The sequence below is a fragment of the Sus scrofa genome, chromosome 15, assembly GCF_054392235.1.
Source record: "Sus scrofa isolate SSC_HxYL_T2T_F1_AM1 chromosome 15, Sscrofa_HxYL_maternal_Yorkshire_Landrace_v2.0, whole genome shotgun sequence".
Lineage (NCBI taxonomy): Eukaryota > Metazoa > Chordata > Mammalia > Artiodactyla > Suidae > Sus > Sus scrofa.
This window is the reverse complement of record NC_139397.1, coordinates 49,279,044-49,295,547: the sequence shown is the minus strand read 5'-3', so window position 1 is coordinate 49,295,547 and position 16,504 is coordinate 49,279,044. Positions and strand designations below refer to the sequence as shown.

Genomic DNA, 16,504 nt, shown 5'->3' with positions numbered 1-16,504 from the left:
TACAAAATTGTGTTAGTTTCAGGTGTACAGCAAAATTTATGAGTTATACATATACATAAATCCATTTCTTTTCAGTCTTTTCCCATATAGGTTATTAAATGTTATTGAGTAAAAATAGTTTGTGTGTGCTAATTTTTACATTCAAGTATTTACCTGGCAGTTTTGAACCTAATTTCATTTCTTTCTGCATAATGTAAAAAAAAAAAAAAAAAAAAAAAAAAAAAAGAAAGAAAGGGGGTTGGGGGAGAGAAAGGATGGAATTCTAACTAGCATTTACTTAATTAGATCCCTTGGTTTTTCAGCCTCCAAATAAAAAATTCCTCAGGATATAGCAAAATTAATACTAGAGTAAAAATTTTGATACTTTTGTACTGCTATCAATGTCCAGGGATAAAAGATACATATTAATTTTAATAGTATTATTTCAATATTGGCTAGAATTATTTAGTTTACATTAATGGTTACTTGTTTATTTTAATAAACTTTACTTTTTATATGTGATTTCTAATTTTATGTTTGATGTTTAACTATGGAACTGGAAATAATTCTTCCCATTGCCAGGAAGCGTGCTTATAATCTCCTTTTTTTAATGTTTTGCTTTGATTATTTTGCTTTCTGTGCCTGCCTTGACTTTATTTCTTGCTGAAGTTTCCATGATGGTCTGCTGAGAATTAAAAGAAAATTTCTGGATTTGTGGCTCAGCGATGTGCTGAAAACAAACAAAGCAAAACAAACAGCCAACTAAACCCCTCCTGGGTTGCTACAATGAAAAAACTTTCTCCTTGGCAATTAATTTTTATCTGAAATATCTCTATGTAGAGGCTTGCTGCAGTTTTTAATAGAATATTATTTTACGTAAATGTCATACTTGAAAATGCATCATATTTCTATGACTAAATTAACTTACTTTTCTATTTCTACTCTAAGAAATGATATAGTTTGATGCCATGCTTAGCTCCAGAGATATATTTTCTTGTAGTCTCATTACTCATACTAAATATGAGTAAAGGAGTGAGTGGAGGCTCAGTAGAACAGCTCTAAGTACAGGAAATGCCAAGTCATTCACATCATGAGGGGGAAAAACAAACAAACAAACAAACGAAACAAAACAGAAGGAAACTTTACTGAGTTCCAAGCTACTTCCTAGGGACAGGGCACACCTTTGCAAGGCAGGCTCATAAAGCTTACAGATCAAGGCTTTGCACTTAGCAAAATGCTGAGAAGTAAAATGGAGCAGGATGAGGAGCAGGGAGTAATCAAAACGAGGTGCTAATTTAGAAAAGGCGGGAGTTCCCGTCGTGGCGCAGTGGTTAACAAATCCGACTAGGAACCATGAGGTTGCGGGTTTGGTCCCTGGCCTTGCTCAGTGGGTTAACGATCTAGCGTTGCAGTGAGCTGTGGTGTAGGTTGCAGACGCGGCTCGGATCCTGGGTTGCTGTGGCTCTGGCGTAGGCCGGTGGCTACAGCTCCGATTCAACCCCTAGCCTGGGAACCTCCATATGCCGCGGGAGCGGCCCAAGAAATAGCAACAACAAACAACAACAACAACAAAAGACAAAAAGACAAAAAAGAAAAAAGAAAAGGCGGACCCAGGACGGGGACTTATGAAGAGACCTGAAGGCAGAGGGAAGGTGCACCTCAGATAGGACCATGAGTGCAAAGGCTCTGGGGAAGCACACAGGTGGCTCTGGCCAGAGGGGATGAGGGAAGGTGAGTGGACAGAGACCAGGCAAAGCAGAGGCTGAGGTGGGAACTTAAGGACCTGGGGGGAGGGGAGCAGTCAGATCACCTGATGCTTCTCAGGTCCTGGTTGAATGGGATTTTATTCTGAGTGATGGAGTGGGAGGTTTAACAGTTTTGAATGAAAAGTTTTAAGATTCAGGTTAAATTTTAGAAGGATCAACCTGGTCAATTTGAGTGAAACAGATTCCAGAGAAAGGACTATAGGAAGATCAGTTTTAAATACAGGGGTGGGTGGGTGTGTGTGTGTGTGTGTGTGGGAGTGTGGGTGTGTGTGTAACAGCATTAAGAGATGAGTCCAAAGGTCTGTGATTATATGTATAGATTTTAAATACAGCTAATAACCTCTAGTTTTGAAACCTCTATATCTAATTTCCAAGTAAAACATGTGTTTTTACTATTTTATTTATGAATAAAGTATTAAGCACCTTGTGAGAGCAGATCTCAGAAATTATAAACTTATATATTTGAAAATATAATTTGTCATATAAAAATTTATCTCTGTCACACATGTATTTTGCATCAAAATATAATCTTAGTGTTAGAGATATGTTAAATAAAAGCAAATGTATTATATCTGTACTGATTTTCAGGTATTTCTAAAAGAGATAAAATATTTTAGTTTTGCAAATTTGACAGCTGTTTCCTAATTAATTTTCCTAGCACACTTTATCAAAAAACCATGTAAACTGTACCAAAATGACAATATTTTCAAGTACTAATCTTTAAAATTATTTCATATAAACAGATTGCTTAATGGAGAATATATGTATAGTCTCCCTATGTTTTAATAAGTTTAAATAAATCAAATATATAATCAGTGATTAATCTCAATCCAAAGACAGAATATTACATAGCATTTTAATATGGTTTTAATTCCTCCTGTTAGAAAGGATCTGTATAATACCAGTGAAAAGAACTGGGAAAAGCACTAATTAAATTCATTTTTTTTGCCCCCCATGGAACAATTAGCAATGTCTGGAGACATTTTTGGTTATAACAATGGGATAATTTTGGCAATTAGTGGGTACAGGGTAGGATGGTTTTAAAATTCCTGCAATGCAAAGGACAGCCTCTCGGAACAAAAACATTACTTGGCTCCAAATGCCAATGGTAGTGAGGTTGAGAAGCGGTAATCTTGGTGTTATCTCTTTGTAATAATTTTAAAAAAGGATTTCTCCTTGCTACTCTACATTGTGGGAGATACCTGTAATAATGAGGTGTAGGTATCTCCTAGAAACAGTGAGGTCTTCATTCATGTACATTTCCCGAGTTGGTAACTGCAAATAAACTATGAGTGAATATTTTATGATTGTGGGTATCTTAGATTTTCATAATTTTCCTATGGAAATTGATGATGTCATTAAAAATAAGCACAAGGATATAGGAAACTATCTCTATATGTTCCTTGGGGCCTTTAGATGGAGAGATTTTTATCCTGAAATCTTAATGGCCAGTGTTACTACTGCTGCTGTACAAGTTTTACTATTACGAATGACAGAAAAAACAAAATCAGTGAATGCATATTGAACTATAGTAAATTTTCTCTCATGGTGTTATAAATACCAACTATGTAACCCATTGTATTAGTCCAGTGCTGTGGGGTAGAAGTGGTGCCTTCATCCTCAGGTCCATCAAGAGACCAGCAATTGCTCTAGTAAAGTTCAATTATTTTCAATGTGTTGTTATTGAGCACTTAAAAAAAAAAAAACTATACTTCAATAAAACTTTTAAAAATTAAGTACTTTAAAAAATTTTTTAAATGCTATATGGTGAGATCCAGAAGTAATTAAAAGTTCATATCTGATTTTGAGACTATTTTTGGAGATTGTGAGCAATACAGAGATTTGTTCTAAAGAACGGGCTCCCTGGAGGCTAGGTCTCAAGACCTGCAGTCAGTAGGCTGGATCTAGGAGAGCCCATGGTATAAATGCCAGTCTGAGTCCATGAATGAAGGCAGGAGAGGTCTTCCCAGAGTAATGTGTAGCCAAGTGTCTGGGCACCCTGTAGTTCAATCAAGTAACAATGACACCTATAATGCCATCTGTAGCAACATGGGTGCAACTAGAGATTCTCATACTAAGTGAAGTAAATCAGAAAGAGAAAACAGATAACATATGCTATCACTTATATGTGGAATCTAAAATGTGGCACAAATGAACCAATCTACAAAACAGAAACAGACTTACAGACATAGAGAACAGACTTGTGGTTTCCAAGGCAGAGGGAGTGGGGTGGACAGGGAGTTTGGGGTTAGTAAATGCAAACTATTACGTATAGAATGGATAGGAAAGGAGATCCTATTTTATAACACGGGGAACTCTATCCAGTCTCTTGGGATAGAACATGATGGAAGATAATATGAGAAAAATAATGTATATGTATGTAGGATTGGGTCACTTTGCTGTGCAGCAGAAATTGGCACAGCATTATAAGTCAATTATACTTTTAAAAAAAAATGCCCCATGGGGGAAAAAAAATAGCAACACCTGCATTTTCCTAGCCTCGGTCCCACAAGAATAGACTCTGAGATCCTGAGTAAGGGCAAACCATTTATCTGGGAGGTGATTCAGGAAGCAAAGTGAGATAGTGAAGAAGTAAGGCAGGAGAGTGAAGAATAACAATGAGGTGTGTTTTAATAGAGTTAGTCCTGTAGCAATTGGTTCTAAGTTTCTTTAGAGTTATCTGATACTCCACATAAATTACACTTCACAACAGAGAAGCTGCGGTATTTACTCACAACACTTCATTCCCTCAATGTTTGTGGGTTACTTCTGAGTATGTTTACTCCCAAATACTCCCAGCATGTGCCCTTTCCTTGAAAAAACATGATCCTGATTCTCTAGAAGGGCCTTAGGAAGACATTTAGGCATGTGCATATACATATGGAGTGAGTGAAGGGATATTGGATGGGGCACTGGCTCTGTTTGCGACCCAAGGGCATGTGTAACACACACACACACACACACTCCAGTTAGCACACCTGTGCCTAGAGTATACAGTCATTTTGCCAAATACATAGTATTTACAGGGAACTGTGTATCTCTTTGGTCATACTCAGTCATGTTCATTCATCTAAAGATATGAATATAGACACCTACTGTTATTGGGAACTGTCCTTGGTGATGATGTGTGGTGAAGACAAAGACTCCTGCAGCACACAGAATCATGGATGCAGACTTAGAATAAGTCATTTAGATGTACTGAAGATTTGTCCAATGGGACTGAGCATAAATGCTCAAATAAAATCTAGCGTAGTAACATTCCTGGATTCTCTCGATAACAAAAAAAATATGAATGGTGTTATAATCCATGATAACTAGATATGAGTTGTTGATCCCATTCTACACTTCATTTTATGAAAAAAATATACATATGACCAGGTGTATGTGTAGATTAAAAAGCAAAACACAAGCTATTGTTTTACCTGTTGTTTTATCCATGTATTTAAAACAAAGAAAATATCAATTCTAAATTATATAATATCACAAGAACAGTGACTGCCCTTTGTACATTTTTCTTCGCTCTCTAGTCAAAATCCTATTGGTAAATTAGATTTATTTAGATCGACAAGGCATGGTTTCTCCTCTGAAGCCTTGCTAATGGCATTAGAATGAGCCCAGGAAAAGTTACATGATATTTGCAGCACATGAATATCTGTTCTTAGATATGTACATACAAAATCTTCTCAGATCCACAAACTTTACCATTCTATCTTTTAGGAATGTTCTTCCTCCAGCTCACTTCTTGACCACCTTCTCTATTTCAAATATTGCCTTAAAATAGCTTATATTCAGAGAATTATTTCATGTTAATTCATTTAAAGAGCACCTGGTAGATAATAAGAGTTTAGTATTTATTGAATGAACAAATGAATGAAGGTAAATACAAGGTTTTTTACAAAAGTCAAACACTAAGCCAATTCCTGGTGTTTTGGGCCACCAGCCATTATTCATGGAATTCAGTGAATTAAGAATTAGTACCTGTCCTGACCGCCCTATTTCTTATTAATTATAAAAACTGCTTCCTGACATGACTTTTTAATACAATGTTAATGTTTGCTTATATGTGATACATTGTTTTCAAATATTTAGTTGAAATAAATCAAGGGAACTTTGGCAGGGTTCCTCTTGTTTGAAGCAGGAATAAGGCAGCATATGTGATAAAATGTAATTTATCATCACCATGCTATTGGAATAAGAGTCTTGTGAGGTACTTTGTGTGTCTGTAACAGGTGGTAGAGGGCATGTGCACCACTGCACTGTGCACATATATTCAAAGTTTCAGACATGCCTCTACTTTAATTTTTGGCAAGTACAATGAATATACCTATAGGTTTGAAACTTTGAAGGCTAATCATCTTAATCCTTCAAACAAGGTAATTCATAGAATTTATTGGAACCCAGAACGTATTGCAGAGCTGTATTCTTTGTGGTATTCTGTGGAAAGAAGGAACATCCCAAACAAGTATGCTTTCTTTTATAGCAGCAGTAGTTACATGGTAATTGTGTATTGCTATAAAATTATTTTTTCTCCTCTATTTTATAAAATTGACACCAAAACTCAGATAAATAATATATAGGTTAGGTTTTTTTTTGTTGTTTGTTTGTTTTTTACTGCATAAGCGATTTTCCTTTCCAAAAATGTACATGGCAGAATTTATTTTAAAACAACAATAATAGCATCCCTGGTATATTTTAAATATATAGTTTATCAGTATCTGAGATATAAAATACCCTTTCAGGAAAATATTAATTCTGCAAAGTTCTACATACATAATAATAAGGCATTTACAATTTCATTCCTTTATCTCAGGAAATTTTTTATTGAACTATTTATTTATAAACCTTAAATAATTTCTTTAAATCACTCATATCTCATTATTGTAATGCCCCAGTTATTTCAAATATTCTATACCTTTGACAGTCTATATTTTTAAAATACAGTCTAAATATTAAATGTAAACATATGCCTTAATATAGTTCAGTTTGGTTTGCTTTGGCACAAAGCAGAAGTCAACTTTTTAAAATGTTTTGCAATGGGGTGTTTATACTGGATTAATTTTAATTCTACTTAGTTGATCATGTTCATATTTGATGACTTCCTTAACATTCCCCTTGTGCATTTTTTATAAACAACCAGAACATCACTTTTGACAACTCTGAAATAGGGTTAATAGCAACAATTTCTCATATATTTTTGAAACAATTCAATTAAAAAGTGCATATAAAGAACTTGTGCAGAATAAAGCACCTAAAATGTTCTCAATAAATATTAGACCCAAAATCAAGTAACTTGTTGAGGAATGAACATTATACATTTATAATATCTTTCATGTATATTGTCAAATTGCCTAAAGTTTCATATCAGTATACATCAATATAAGGAGATAATAATTGTCAATGCTGCCCTTAGGTATTTTCCATTGTATTTTTTGTCCTATACTTTAAAACATTAGGTATTTCACTATTGCTTTAATTTTAATACCTTTGATAAAAGATGTTAAAACTTGTCCTCTACTTATTCTTTCTGAAATTCCTTCTTGTATATGCATTATCTCTTTGCTATAGTATTAGAAATATTTCTCATGTGTTGTATTTTTGTTTTGAATTTTATTTTTATATATTTGTTTTGAATAAAATATATATTGGTATATTGGTTTACTTTAATGTTTCTTCTGTTTCAGTAACATTAATTATTTCTGTTTAGCTTAGATAATATATTATTTGAAATAATACAGTATATTTTATCCTGCTAATTTACCCATTATTATAGAGTTCAAACACTTTGATGTTCTATGCATTTTTTACGTGGCTGCTTCTAAATGAGTTTCAAATTTGTGTTTTTATTTTTTTTATTTTATTTATTTATTTATTTTTTTGTCTTTTGTCTTTTTTTGTTGTTGTTGTTGTTGCTGTTGTTGTTGTTGCTATTTCTTGGGCCACTCCCGCGGCATATGGAGGTTCCCAGGCTAGGGGTTGAATCGAAGCTGTAGCCACCAGCCTACGCCAGAGCCACAGCAATGCGGGATCCGAGCCGCGTCTGCAACCTACACCACAGCTCAGGGCAACGCCGGATCGTTAACCCACTGAGCAAGGGCAGGGACCGAACCCACAACCTCATGGTTCCTAGTCGGATTCGTTAACCACTGCGCCACGACGGGAACTCCAAATTTGTGTTTTTATTCCAAAGCAGTCTGTTAATACACTTCTCTCCCATAAACCCTCCCATGTTATGTGGGTCCTTATAACACCCTAAACTCTAAGGAGAGAGGCTTCCTTTCTGTTCAGCCAAGGCTTTATCATTAAGTGATATATTAGGAAGAATGCAATTTAACATCTTTAGTGGCCAGCCTAGAAGATAAGTTCACAACTAAAATGATTTCCAATATTAACTAATTAATAAATTTCCTAAGGTCAAATGTGCTTTGAAAAATGTTTATTGTTTTACCTTTACTGTTATTCTACTTAGAGATTTGCATAAATCTGAACATGAAATCATTAATTTCTTTTAAGAAACATTTCCCCAGTCTAAAATGGTGAATACATTACCCATCCTCATGTTATTACATGCACAGATGTATAAAATATTATAGTTTAGAAAAAAAATTTTATTATAAAACTAGGGAAGAAACTGAAAGTTACAATGTTCTGTTGGAGAAATATTTGAAGCACCATTGCAGATGCTTTCACACATACATATTACCTCACTCTGTAATACAGTTTCCTATCATTGAAGTTTTTATCCAATAAGTGGTATGAATTATTTTTGTTTTGTTTGATATCATCAATCAGACTATCTTATGGTGATCTGTAATATTTTATATGAAATGCTGCAGTGAGAATTATAATGCATCCTGCATCTGTTTAGCCTGATGGAATTCTAACTATTACTCATTTTAAAATCTACAGTCATTGAAATATCTACCAGAGGAAACACAATGGTGATTGCAGCCTTGGAGAATTATAGTTGTTCATCGCTGCCAACTTCTTATATTTTCTTTCTCTTTAGTTTCATTTTCTATTCTTTTTTGTCTTCCTTATGCCACCACTCCTATCCCCAGCAAAGCTGCCATAAAAATTGTTCCAGGAGTTCCTGTCGTGGAGCAGTAGTTAATGAATACAACTAGGAACAATGAGGTTGCGGATTCCATCCCTGACCTCACTCAGTGGGTTAAGGATCTGGCGTTGCCCTGAGCTGTGGAGTAGGTCGCAGATGTGGCTCTGATCCTGAGTTGCTGTGGCTCTGGCGTAGATCGGGGCTACAGCTCCCATTGTACCCCTGGCCTGGGAACCTCCATGTGCCAGGGGTGCGGCCTTAGAAAAGACAAAAAGACAAAAGAAAAAAAAATTGTTCCAGTTGGCTGTGCCTGTGATGGTCTCTCCAGTCTCATGTGGAATTGCTGAGCCAGAACTTACTCTCTAGCCTGCCAAAGTATGGCCCTTCTTGATCTGCTCCCATCCTCACCTGAAGTCCTAGGAAAATCTAGCGACTGAGTGTCTCAACTCTCTCTTACTGGATTAAAGTAGGAGATGTAGCAGTGACAGTGGAGATGTTACCCAGTTCAACCATCCTCATGGTAAACAGAATGGAGATGTTTTGCTGAGTGGTCAGGTGATTTGAGCAAGGTTGAAATCAGCTGGTAGATACCCACACAGCTCTATCAGCTGATCAAATATTCATGTATCAGTTGACTCCACTTCCTAGAGTCTGGGAAAAACCATTTCACCCCAGCTCCATATATAACTTTTGCAAGTCATCAGATCTTCCAATAACTGAGCCACCAAAGGGATAAAGGCTGCAGGGCAGGAACCCCAGGCCTCTGTGCTGGAGCTACAGCTGAGGTCCGTAGTTGATATGTGGTGCCGGTGCATGTGAACTCTTGTCAGATAGGCTTAATATCACCTCTGTTTGGTCAAGGCTGCCAAGGTATTTTCCCAAAGAACCCAGTATTTTTCTTTTCCTATGCACTTTTAGTTTATGTTTATTATTATGCACACAAATATATCTGTTTATAAGTCTTTAAAATAATAAACAATGCTTCAGGGCATAGGTTACAGTTCCAAAACTCCATAATAATTTGGTATCAGTTTTTCTCCTGGAATACTTGTAAAAAGAAGGCTTTTTGCCAGCGAGTTGTTATAGAGCTTTTGTGCATTCTTGACTCTCAGATTTAAATGAATAGATTTCATTTAATCATCCAACCCCAGCATTGAATTTGATAACTTAAAGTTTACTTGTCTATGACATTTTGTCTTTTTATACAAGTTCCGTGACTCTGTTGTTTAGCACCTGTTAATATATTGAGATGACTTAATTTTATAGAGTATAATAAAATTATATCAATAAAACCTACATACGAAATAGAATTATATCATATATTATGTGTTAATGATCATATATATGATATGTTTGTATATAAAAAACTATATTACTATAGAGGTATCTATATATTTAAGTGTGTGATACATTTATATACACAGCTATTTTCAGTAATCAGTGTATATATCTGTTCCAAGTTATCTTGTCTAGCTGTCTAGTTGCACTAGCTGCCAAAGGCAAATCTCCTTATCTTGGTGTGAGATATCACTATAAATCACTCAAATTGCAGCACTGATATCCCTAATTGCTAAATACACTTGTCCCTTGGTATCAAGAGAAGATTGGTTTCAGGACCCTTGCAGATACCAATATCCAGGGATTCTCAAGTCTCTTATATGAAATGGTATAATATTTGCATATAACACACCCAGTCCTCCCATTTACTTTAAAGTATTACTAGAGTACTTATAATATCTAATACAATGAAAATTCTATGTAAATAGTGTCTTTATGTAGCTAACTTAAATTTTGCTCTTTGGAGCATTCTGGAATTGTGGGGGGTATATCTTCTATCTGTTTTTTGTTGAATCTATGAATGCACAACCTGCAGATACAGAGGCCCAACTTTGTACTTTTTGCTAAGATTATATGATGGGAGGGAGGGAAGGAAGAAAGGAAGTAGAGAAGGAAGGAGAGAGGGATTGAGTGAAAGAGAGAAGAACACTATTTATAGACATGTCCAATATTTATCTACCCAATATATATATAGTTAACTCTGTATAAAACATTTTGTAATCGATGATTATATAATTTTTTTAACTCTGTGGAAAATGTTACAAGATCCATTTCTCTTCAAAGTAATATTTATTCCAGTACTAATTTATACCCTAAACGTATTTTATCTTACTGACCTTTTCCTTGTCACTTTTCCAAGATAATCCATTTTAAGTTTTCATGCAACTATTTCCTACTCAGAACACTTTTATGGATTGATGTGTCTCTGTTATCATATTAGTCAAGAACTTATCTGAAATTCAAAACCAAGTGCATATTCCAAACTCTACAGAAAATAAAGATTAGGGCGACAACTTCTTTTAAGATCACTGTACTTTCAAAGCCAGGTATCAAAAAGTGAAGGATAAATTGCCAACTTTTTTCCATCTTCCAAGATTCAGAGAAAATCTTTAAAAATCCTATAAAGCTGACTGTGAATATCAGGTGTATAGTAACTGCACATTCCAGATTTTAGAGAAGATGCAATTTCAGCTCTTTCTGTTACTGCAATTCAGTTAACAATGTGATGATATTGGTACATGTTTTATGTCTTTGCATAGAACTAAACTAACAAATCATAAGAAACCCCTTGTTATATTGAGTGCCTCAATTATCCAGAGTTACACCTTGTAGATGTACTTGTGTCTGTGGCCATTTTCAAGCATGTTTTCTTTGCATCTGGCCCTTCCAGCTGAGGGAGCTTGTGGCGGGACGTTACGGGGAACGAGCAGCTCCATCTCCAGCCCTCACTTCCCTTCGGAGTATGAGAACAATGCAGACTGTACGTGGACCATTCTCGCTGAACCTGGTGACACCATTGCCTTGGTCTTCACTGACTTTCAGCTTGAGGAAGGATATGACTTCTTAGAGATCAGCGGAACCGAAGCACCGTCCATATGGTAAGCACTGGGCAGGAAATGCCCTTACCCATATCCTACAACAGACGTCAGAAAATTGGGTGTTCTTTTGCCTTGCCTTGCTCTTTTGGCCACTAAAAAGTCATCTAATATTGTGACTGTTTTCCAAATTTCTAAGATGTCTTTGTGCTGGTATTTGGAACTGGAGACATTTGCTGTTTCTTGGACATTGAAACTTCCCATGTCCTCATCTTATAAAGTGACACAGAAGATAACAGCTAAGTGAGCTAAGTTGGTTTTGGGATTTGATGTAGAGCTGATTTGGTGTGAACAGATATTTTTAGATGGTGGAGATTTTAAAATGTCATGGTACCAATCATTTATTGCCTCTGCTGCAGATGTGTGATTGCATATTGTGTTTCCTCCTTGAAGATGCTGCACCAAATCATATAACGGCCTATGAGGGTCTCAGGTGAATCATAAATACTAATCTGATACACGCATAAAGTTGGTCAGCTAATGGTCAGTTCTCTGGTGTGTATGCTAGTAGAGACAGAAAAAAACTGGATCTGATCCATTGCAGTCTTTGATTTATAGTGTTTCTGGCAAGAGCAGCTTTAGCTGTGTCTATATGTACAACTGAAAAGGAAGAATTCAAAGAGTATGTTTAAAGGCTTAAAATAGATGTTAAAACTCTAGCTCAAATTAAGTCATTCTTTATGGGTTGAAGATTTTGTTTTGTTTTAATTTTTTAATTTCTTTGCTTTTTAAAAACTAGAGTAGTTGTACATTGCAGGTCTTGAACTAGAAGGAAGCTTAAATCTGGAAGTTGAAATTAATTTGGAAGAGAGGAAGTATTTATGGATTGGTGGAGGAGAAGATGAAATGAGTGATTTCAGAGTATCTTTCTAGTTTAAGTTTTCATTTTAGTACAGAGACTGAAGGATAAAAACATCTAACCTGAAACATGTTGTAAATTAGACCACCTGTTTTAAACCAATTGTAAATATTGAATTTTATTTTCTAAGATGAAAGATTTAAAGCAGAGGATTTGTATTTATAGATTCATTTTTTTTTCACTAGTTTCACTGTCCTTACGTTAAATGTTACTTCGATCAAGAGAAAAATAACCACTTCCTCTATGATCTTTGTTTTCAATTTCATTCATCTGAACAATACTTTTAGATTGAGCAAGGCAACCATTTTGCTTATTTTATGAAGTACAATTTAAACATTCAAGGTTGGTTTATGTTAATATTTATTTTACTTTTTCTAACATCAGAGCTAGTGGAAACAGATACCAAACTGAGAGCTGCGTGTCCTAGATTCTGTTCCAAGTTCTCTCACAAACCATCCTTGTGACCTTGGGCAAATCTTATAACTGCTTATATAAAAAAGGGCTCTATAAATGAGCTTATAAATTAACTCATTGAACATCTCCTGATTGTCTTTTCTTTGTCGATCACTGTAAGAGATTCAGTGATGCAGTACTCTCCTAGCTTTAAAATTACCTTGTTTTGATTTTCAGAAAATCATTGCAATGAAAAATATATGATGACTGATTTTCCAAAAAGTAGATGATTAATGCTAAAGGCTTTATTTGTGAGAGATTCTAGAAAACATGGACATCACCTGGATGGTGAGCCATCAGCATGGGGGAAAGAGAACAAAGGGAGGCATGTTGGACCATGACTATAGAATCCATCATCAGGATGGCTTTTGCCAAACAGACTTAGTTCATGTAAGAAAGGGAACTCTGAGGTGAAAAAAATGACCATCTCAGTTTTAGCAAGAAAAATAGGGATGCTGAACAGAGAAGCCAGCCAATATGGAACACTGTCCTGAAAAAGGTCTATGGTTCCTACACACACATTCTGCCCAACCCCCGAGGAGGCCAGTCTCCTTCATTTTACATGTGTCCATTGAGGGCCCTGAAGGAGTAAATGGTATTACTTGACTGGGTTTTGCATGTTTCTTCTTTTCTCACCCCTATTGATTCTTTAGTATCCTCTCCTCTCTCTGTTTCATCTCTGTCACATGTCCCCACTTTCTTTAATATCACACTCGGAGAAGTGTGTGTGGACAGGGTCACAAGTGTGCTAAAATTGGGTCTGTCTGAAGTGCCAGGTGGGCCTCAGCAGCCTGTGGGGCCTGAGAGCTTAAGCTCCCATCCTTGTCACATGGCCACGTGGAAAACATCGGCATGGCAGCCAGACAATTCGCCCTTGCCTTCCAGTGTCTGGGCCTCACCTGGAAGACATTCTCTAGCTCTCTGGAGTCTTGGTATTTGCCAGAACGCCAGGATTGATGGTCAAGCACCAGTTGGAAGCAATTGTGCAGTCTTTGGAAAAGCTCTTGGTGAGACTTTGACCCTGTGTACCTTCTTGTCTCATAACTAGATTCCCTGATGGTTCATGATTTCTTTCTTTCAATAGCCATTGTCAGACAGATGGAGAGTTGTATTGATAATCATATTCTTGTGATGATTTGCATTATCCTATTGTCTTGGCACAAAAGCCCTGAGGGAATTCATTCATATATTTACCCTTTATTGATGAAGAAGCTTAGAGGCAAGAAGAACAAGGGGTAGCAAAGCTGAGGGGGCCTCTGAACCCAAATGACATGTTCTTTTCTCTGTAAGATGGTCTCCTCAGTGGGACAGTCAGGCCTGAGCCTAATGGCCTGTCAGGAAGTTCCCTTTTTCCTGTTCCAGGACTGAGGGTTGGACCCTAAAGTCTTGGGCAGGTGCCACCACAGGGGAGATGGGCCACTTGAGAAGCAATTTAGCACACATGCTGCATCAGGCTTAGGGACAACAGATCTTTTTGGGGTGAAATGTAGTGTTTATCACAATTACAAAGAGGAATATCTTGAAACAGCCATAGGACCACTTTTAAATGGAGCAGTCATCTTCCAATTACTCTTCAGTGGAGGCTGAGAAGGGAAAGATAGTTTTGCAGAATCACTATTGAAATATACATGGGCACATATACAATACAGAACAGAATCCCTTGAATTACCTAAGACTTATATACAAATGCATAATATGGCTTATCTTGAAAAGGCTATTATTTAATCACAATTTGAGACTGACAGCCTCTGAAATGTTTAATGCTAAATCAGTATATTTAAAAGATTTACCTATCCCCAAAGTGGCGATGTAGGTGGATGTGTGTCCTCTGAGGTGCAAGGTTACACGGCGGTGAGAGTGGGACAATGGTAATGGCTGTGAGCAGAGAGAGTGCACAAACACATATAATTTTTCAATAATCTATTTTTAAAAGATAGACTATACAAGCAAGGGCACTCTGAGAAGAAGCTATTTGGAAAATTGTTAAGAACAATAATAGGATTAGCCATATTTTCATTTAATTTGGAGTGAAATTACCAACTCAGTTCTGCTTTATGTAGAGGTTGCCATGACTACAGCAGAGGCAGTCTAAAAGTGGTGGATGATGTAAGGCCCCCAAATTATCCGTGTATTAAACGTGGAGGGGGTCATCACTTAAGCCTCACCGACTCAGTGTACATCAGATGGGCTGAAATTTTTTAACTAGTTGGAATCCAGTTTTAGCCAGGATGGCCTCCCGTCAATACCCTCCTTTAACAGAGGACTGGCGTGGCTCGCTGCCTTTGCAACATGGTTCAGCAATTATGATTTTTCCTGCAATTAAAAGCATGGTTAGGAGTTCCCACTGGGTTAATGACCTGGATTGTCTCTGTGGAGGTGGGGGTTCAGTCATGACCAGGCACAGTGGGTAAACGATCCGGTGTTGCTGCAGCTGTGTCATAGGTCAAAGCTGTGGCTTGGATTCCATCCCTAGCCTAGGAACTTCCATATGCAGGGGGTTGGAGGGAGGGTTTGAAAAAGAAAAAAAGAAAAGAAAGAAAAGTATGGTTAGCTGCATGAGGATAGCCACACATTTTTTCTTTCTAAAGTGTTATGATGGGGTACCACCTAGCTCCTAATTCCAGAAATATCAAGAAGAAAATCCATCATATTTCAGAGTTAAGCTACCAAGATTTCTAAATTAAGACATGGTGGTTAAAGGGATCAGGAACCTAGAGTCTTGACAGGAAGCAAGAACGGGAGAGTTTACTGTCTTTAAAATATACACTCATATAATGGGAATAATTTGTCCACTCATTTTGTGATAGGGAGTACATGTAGGAGAGAAACAAAGAAAGCAAGGACTAGTAAGTGTGTTTCAAACATGACCCCAGATTTACTTAAATGCATCACTTTCTTAAAAACCTTCATTGACAGAGCCTCAGGCCACCAGAATAAAACCAAAATGCCTTAGCACATCCTTCAAGCCTTTTCATAGCAGGGCCCACCGTGCCATCTAGCCTGGACTCCCCTTACTCTGGCAAGCAACCCTCAGTTTGCCACAGTGAACACAGCACTTCTGTCCTCAATTTGGCACATGTTTTTGTCTCTTGCACATTCGTTCAGGGAACCAGCATCCACTTGGAAGGTCCACGCTGCCCAGTTTAACTGACAATAAATTAACAAAGTACTTATGGTGATACATGGATGATAAAACACTCAGAGAAGGAACTCCAGTAGCATGGCTTACATCATCTCCCTTTCTGGAAAACTCCGGTGATAAGAAGTGCAAGAATGCTTCTTGGCTGATTAGGGTCAGCCCTCACTTCTTATACCAATAGAAAATATGTTACTCTGTGATTTTGTTTTTTCAGGCTTAAGTTCAGTCATTCACTAAACAGCATGACTCTACCCTTTGCCTATCCAGATGGTGCAGAATTACACCTGAGAGGACAAAAAAAAAATGTTGTGTAACTACATT

General features: G+C 36.7%; 1 protein-coding gene across 2 annotated transcripts in view; it reads left to right on the top strand.

The window, feature by feature from the left end:
* CSMD1 (CUB and Sushi multiple domains 1) overlaps positions 1-16,504 on the top strand; it is a 1,878,204-nt gene that overhangs the window by 960,407 nt on the left and 901,293 nt on the right. For both annotated transcript variants that reach the window (XM_084999785.1, XM_021075826.2), the window contains exon 5: positions 11,528-11,735. In XM_084999785.1, the coding sequence (XP_084855911.1) occupies positions 11,528-11,735 (208 nt within the window). The remainder of the gene's footprint in view (positions 1-11,527; positions 11,736-16,504) is intronic.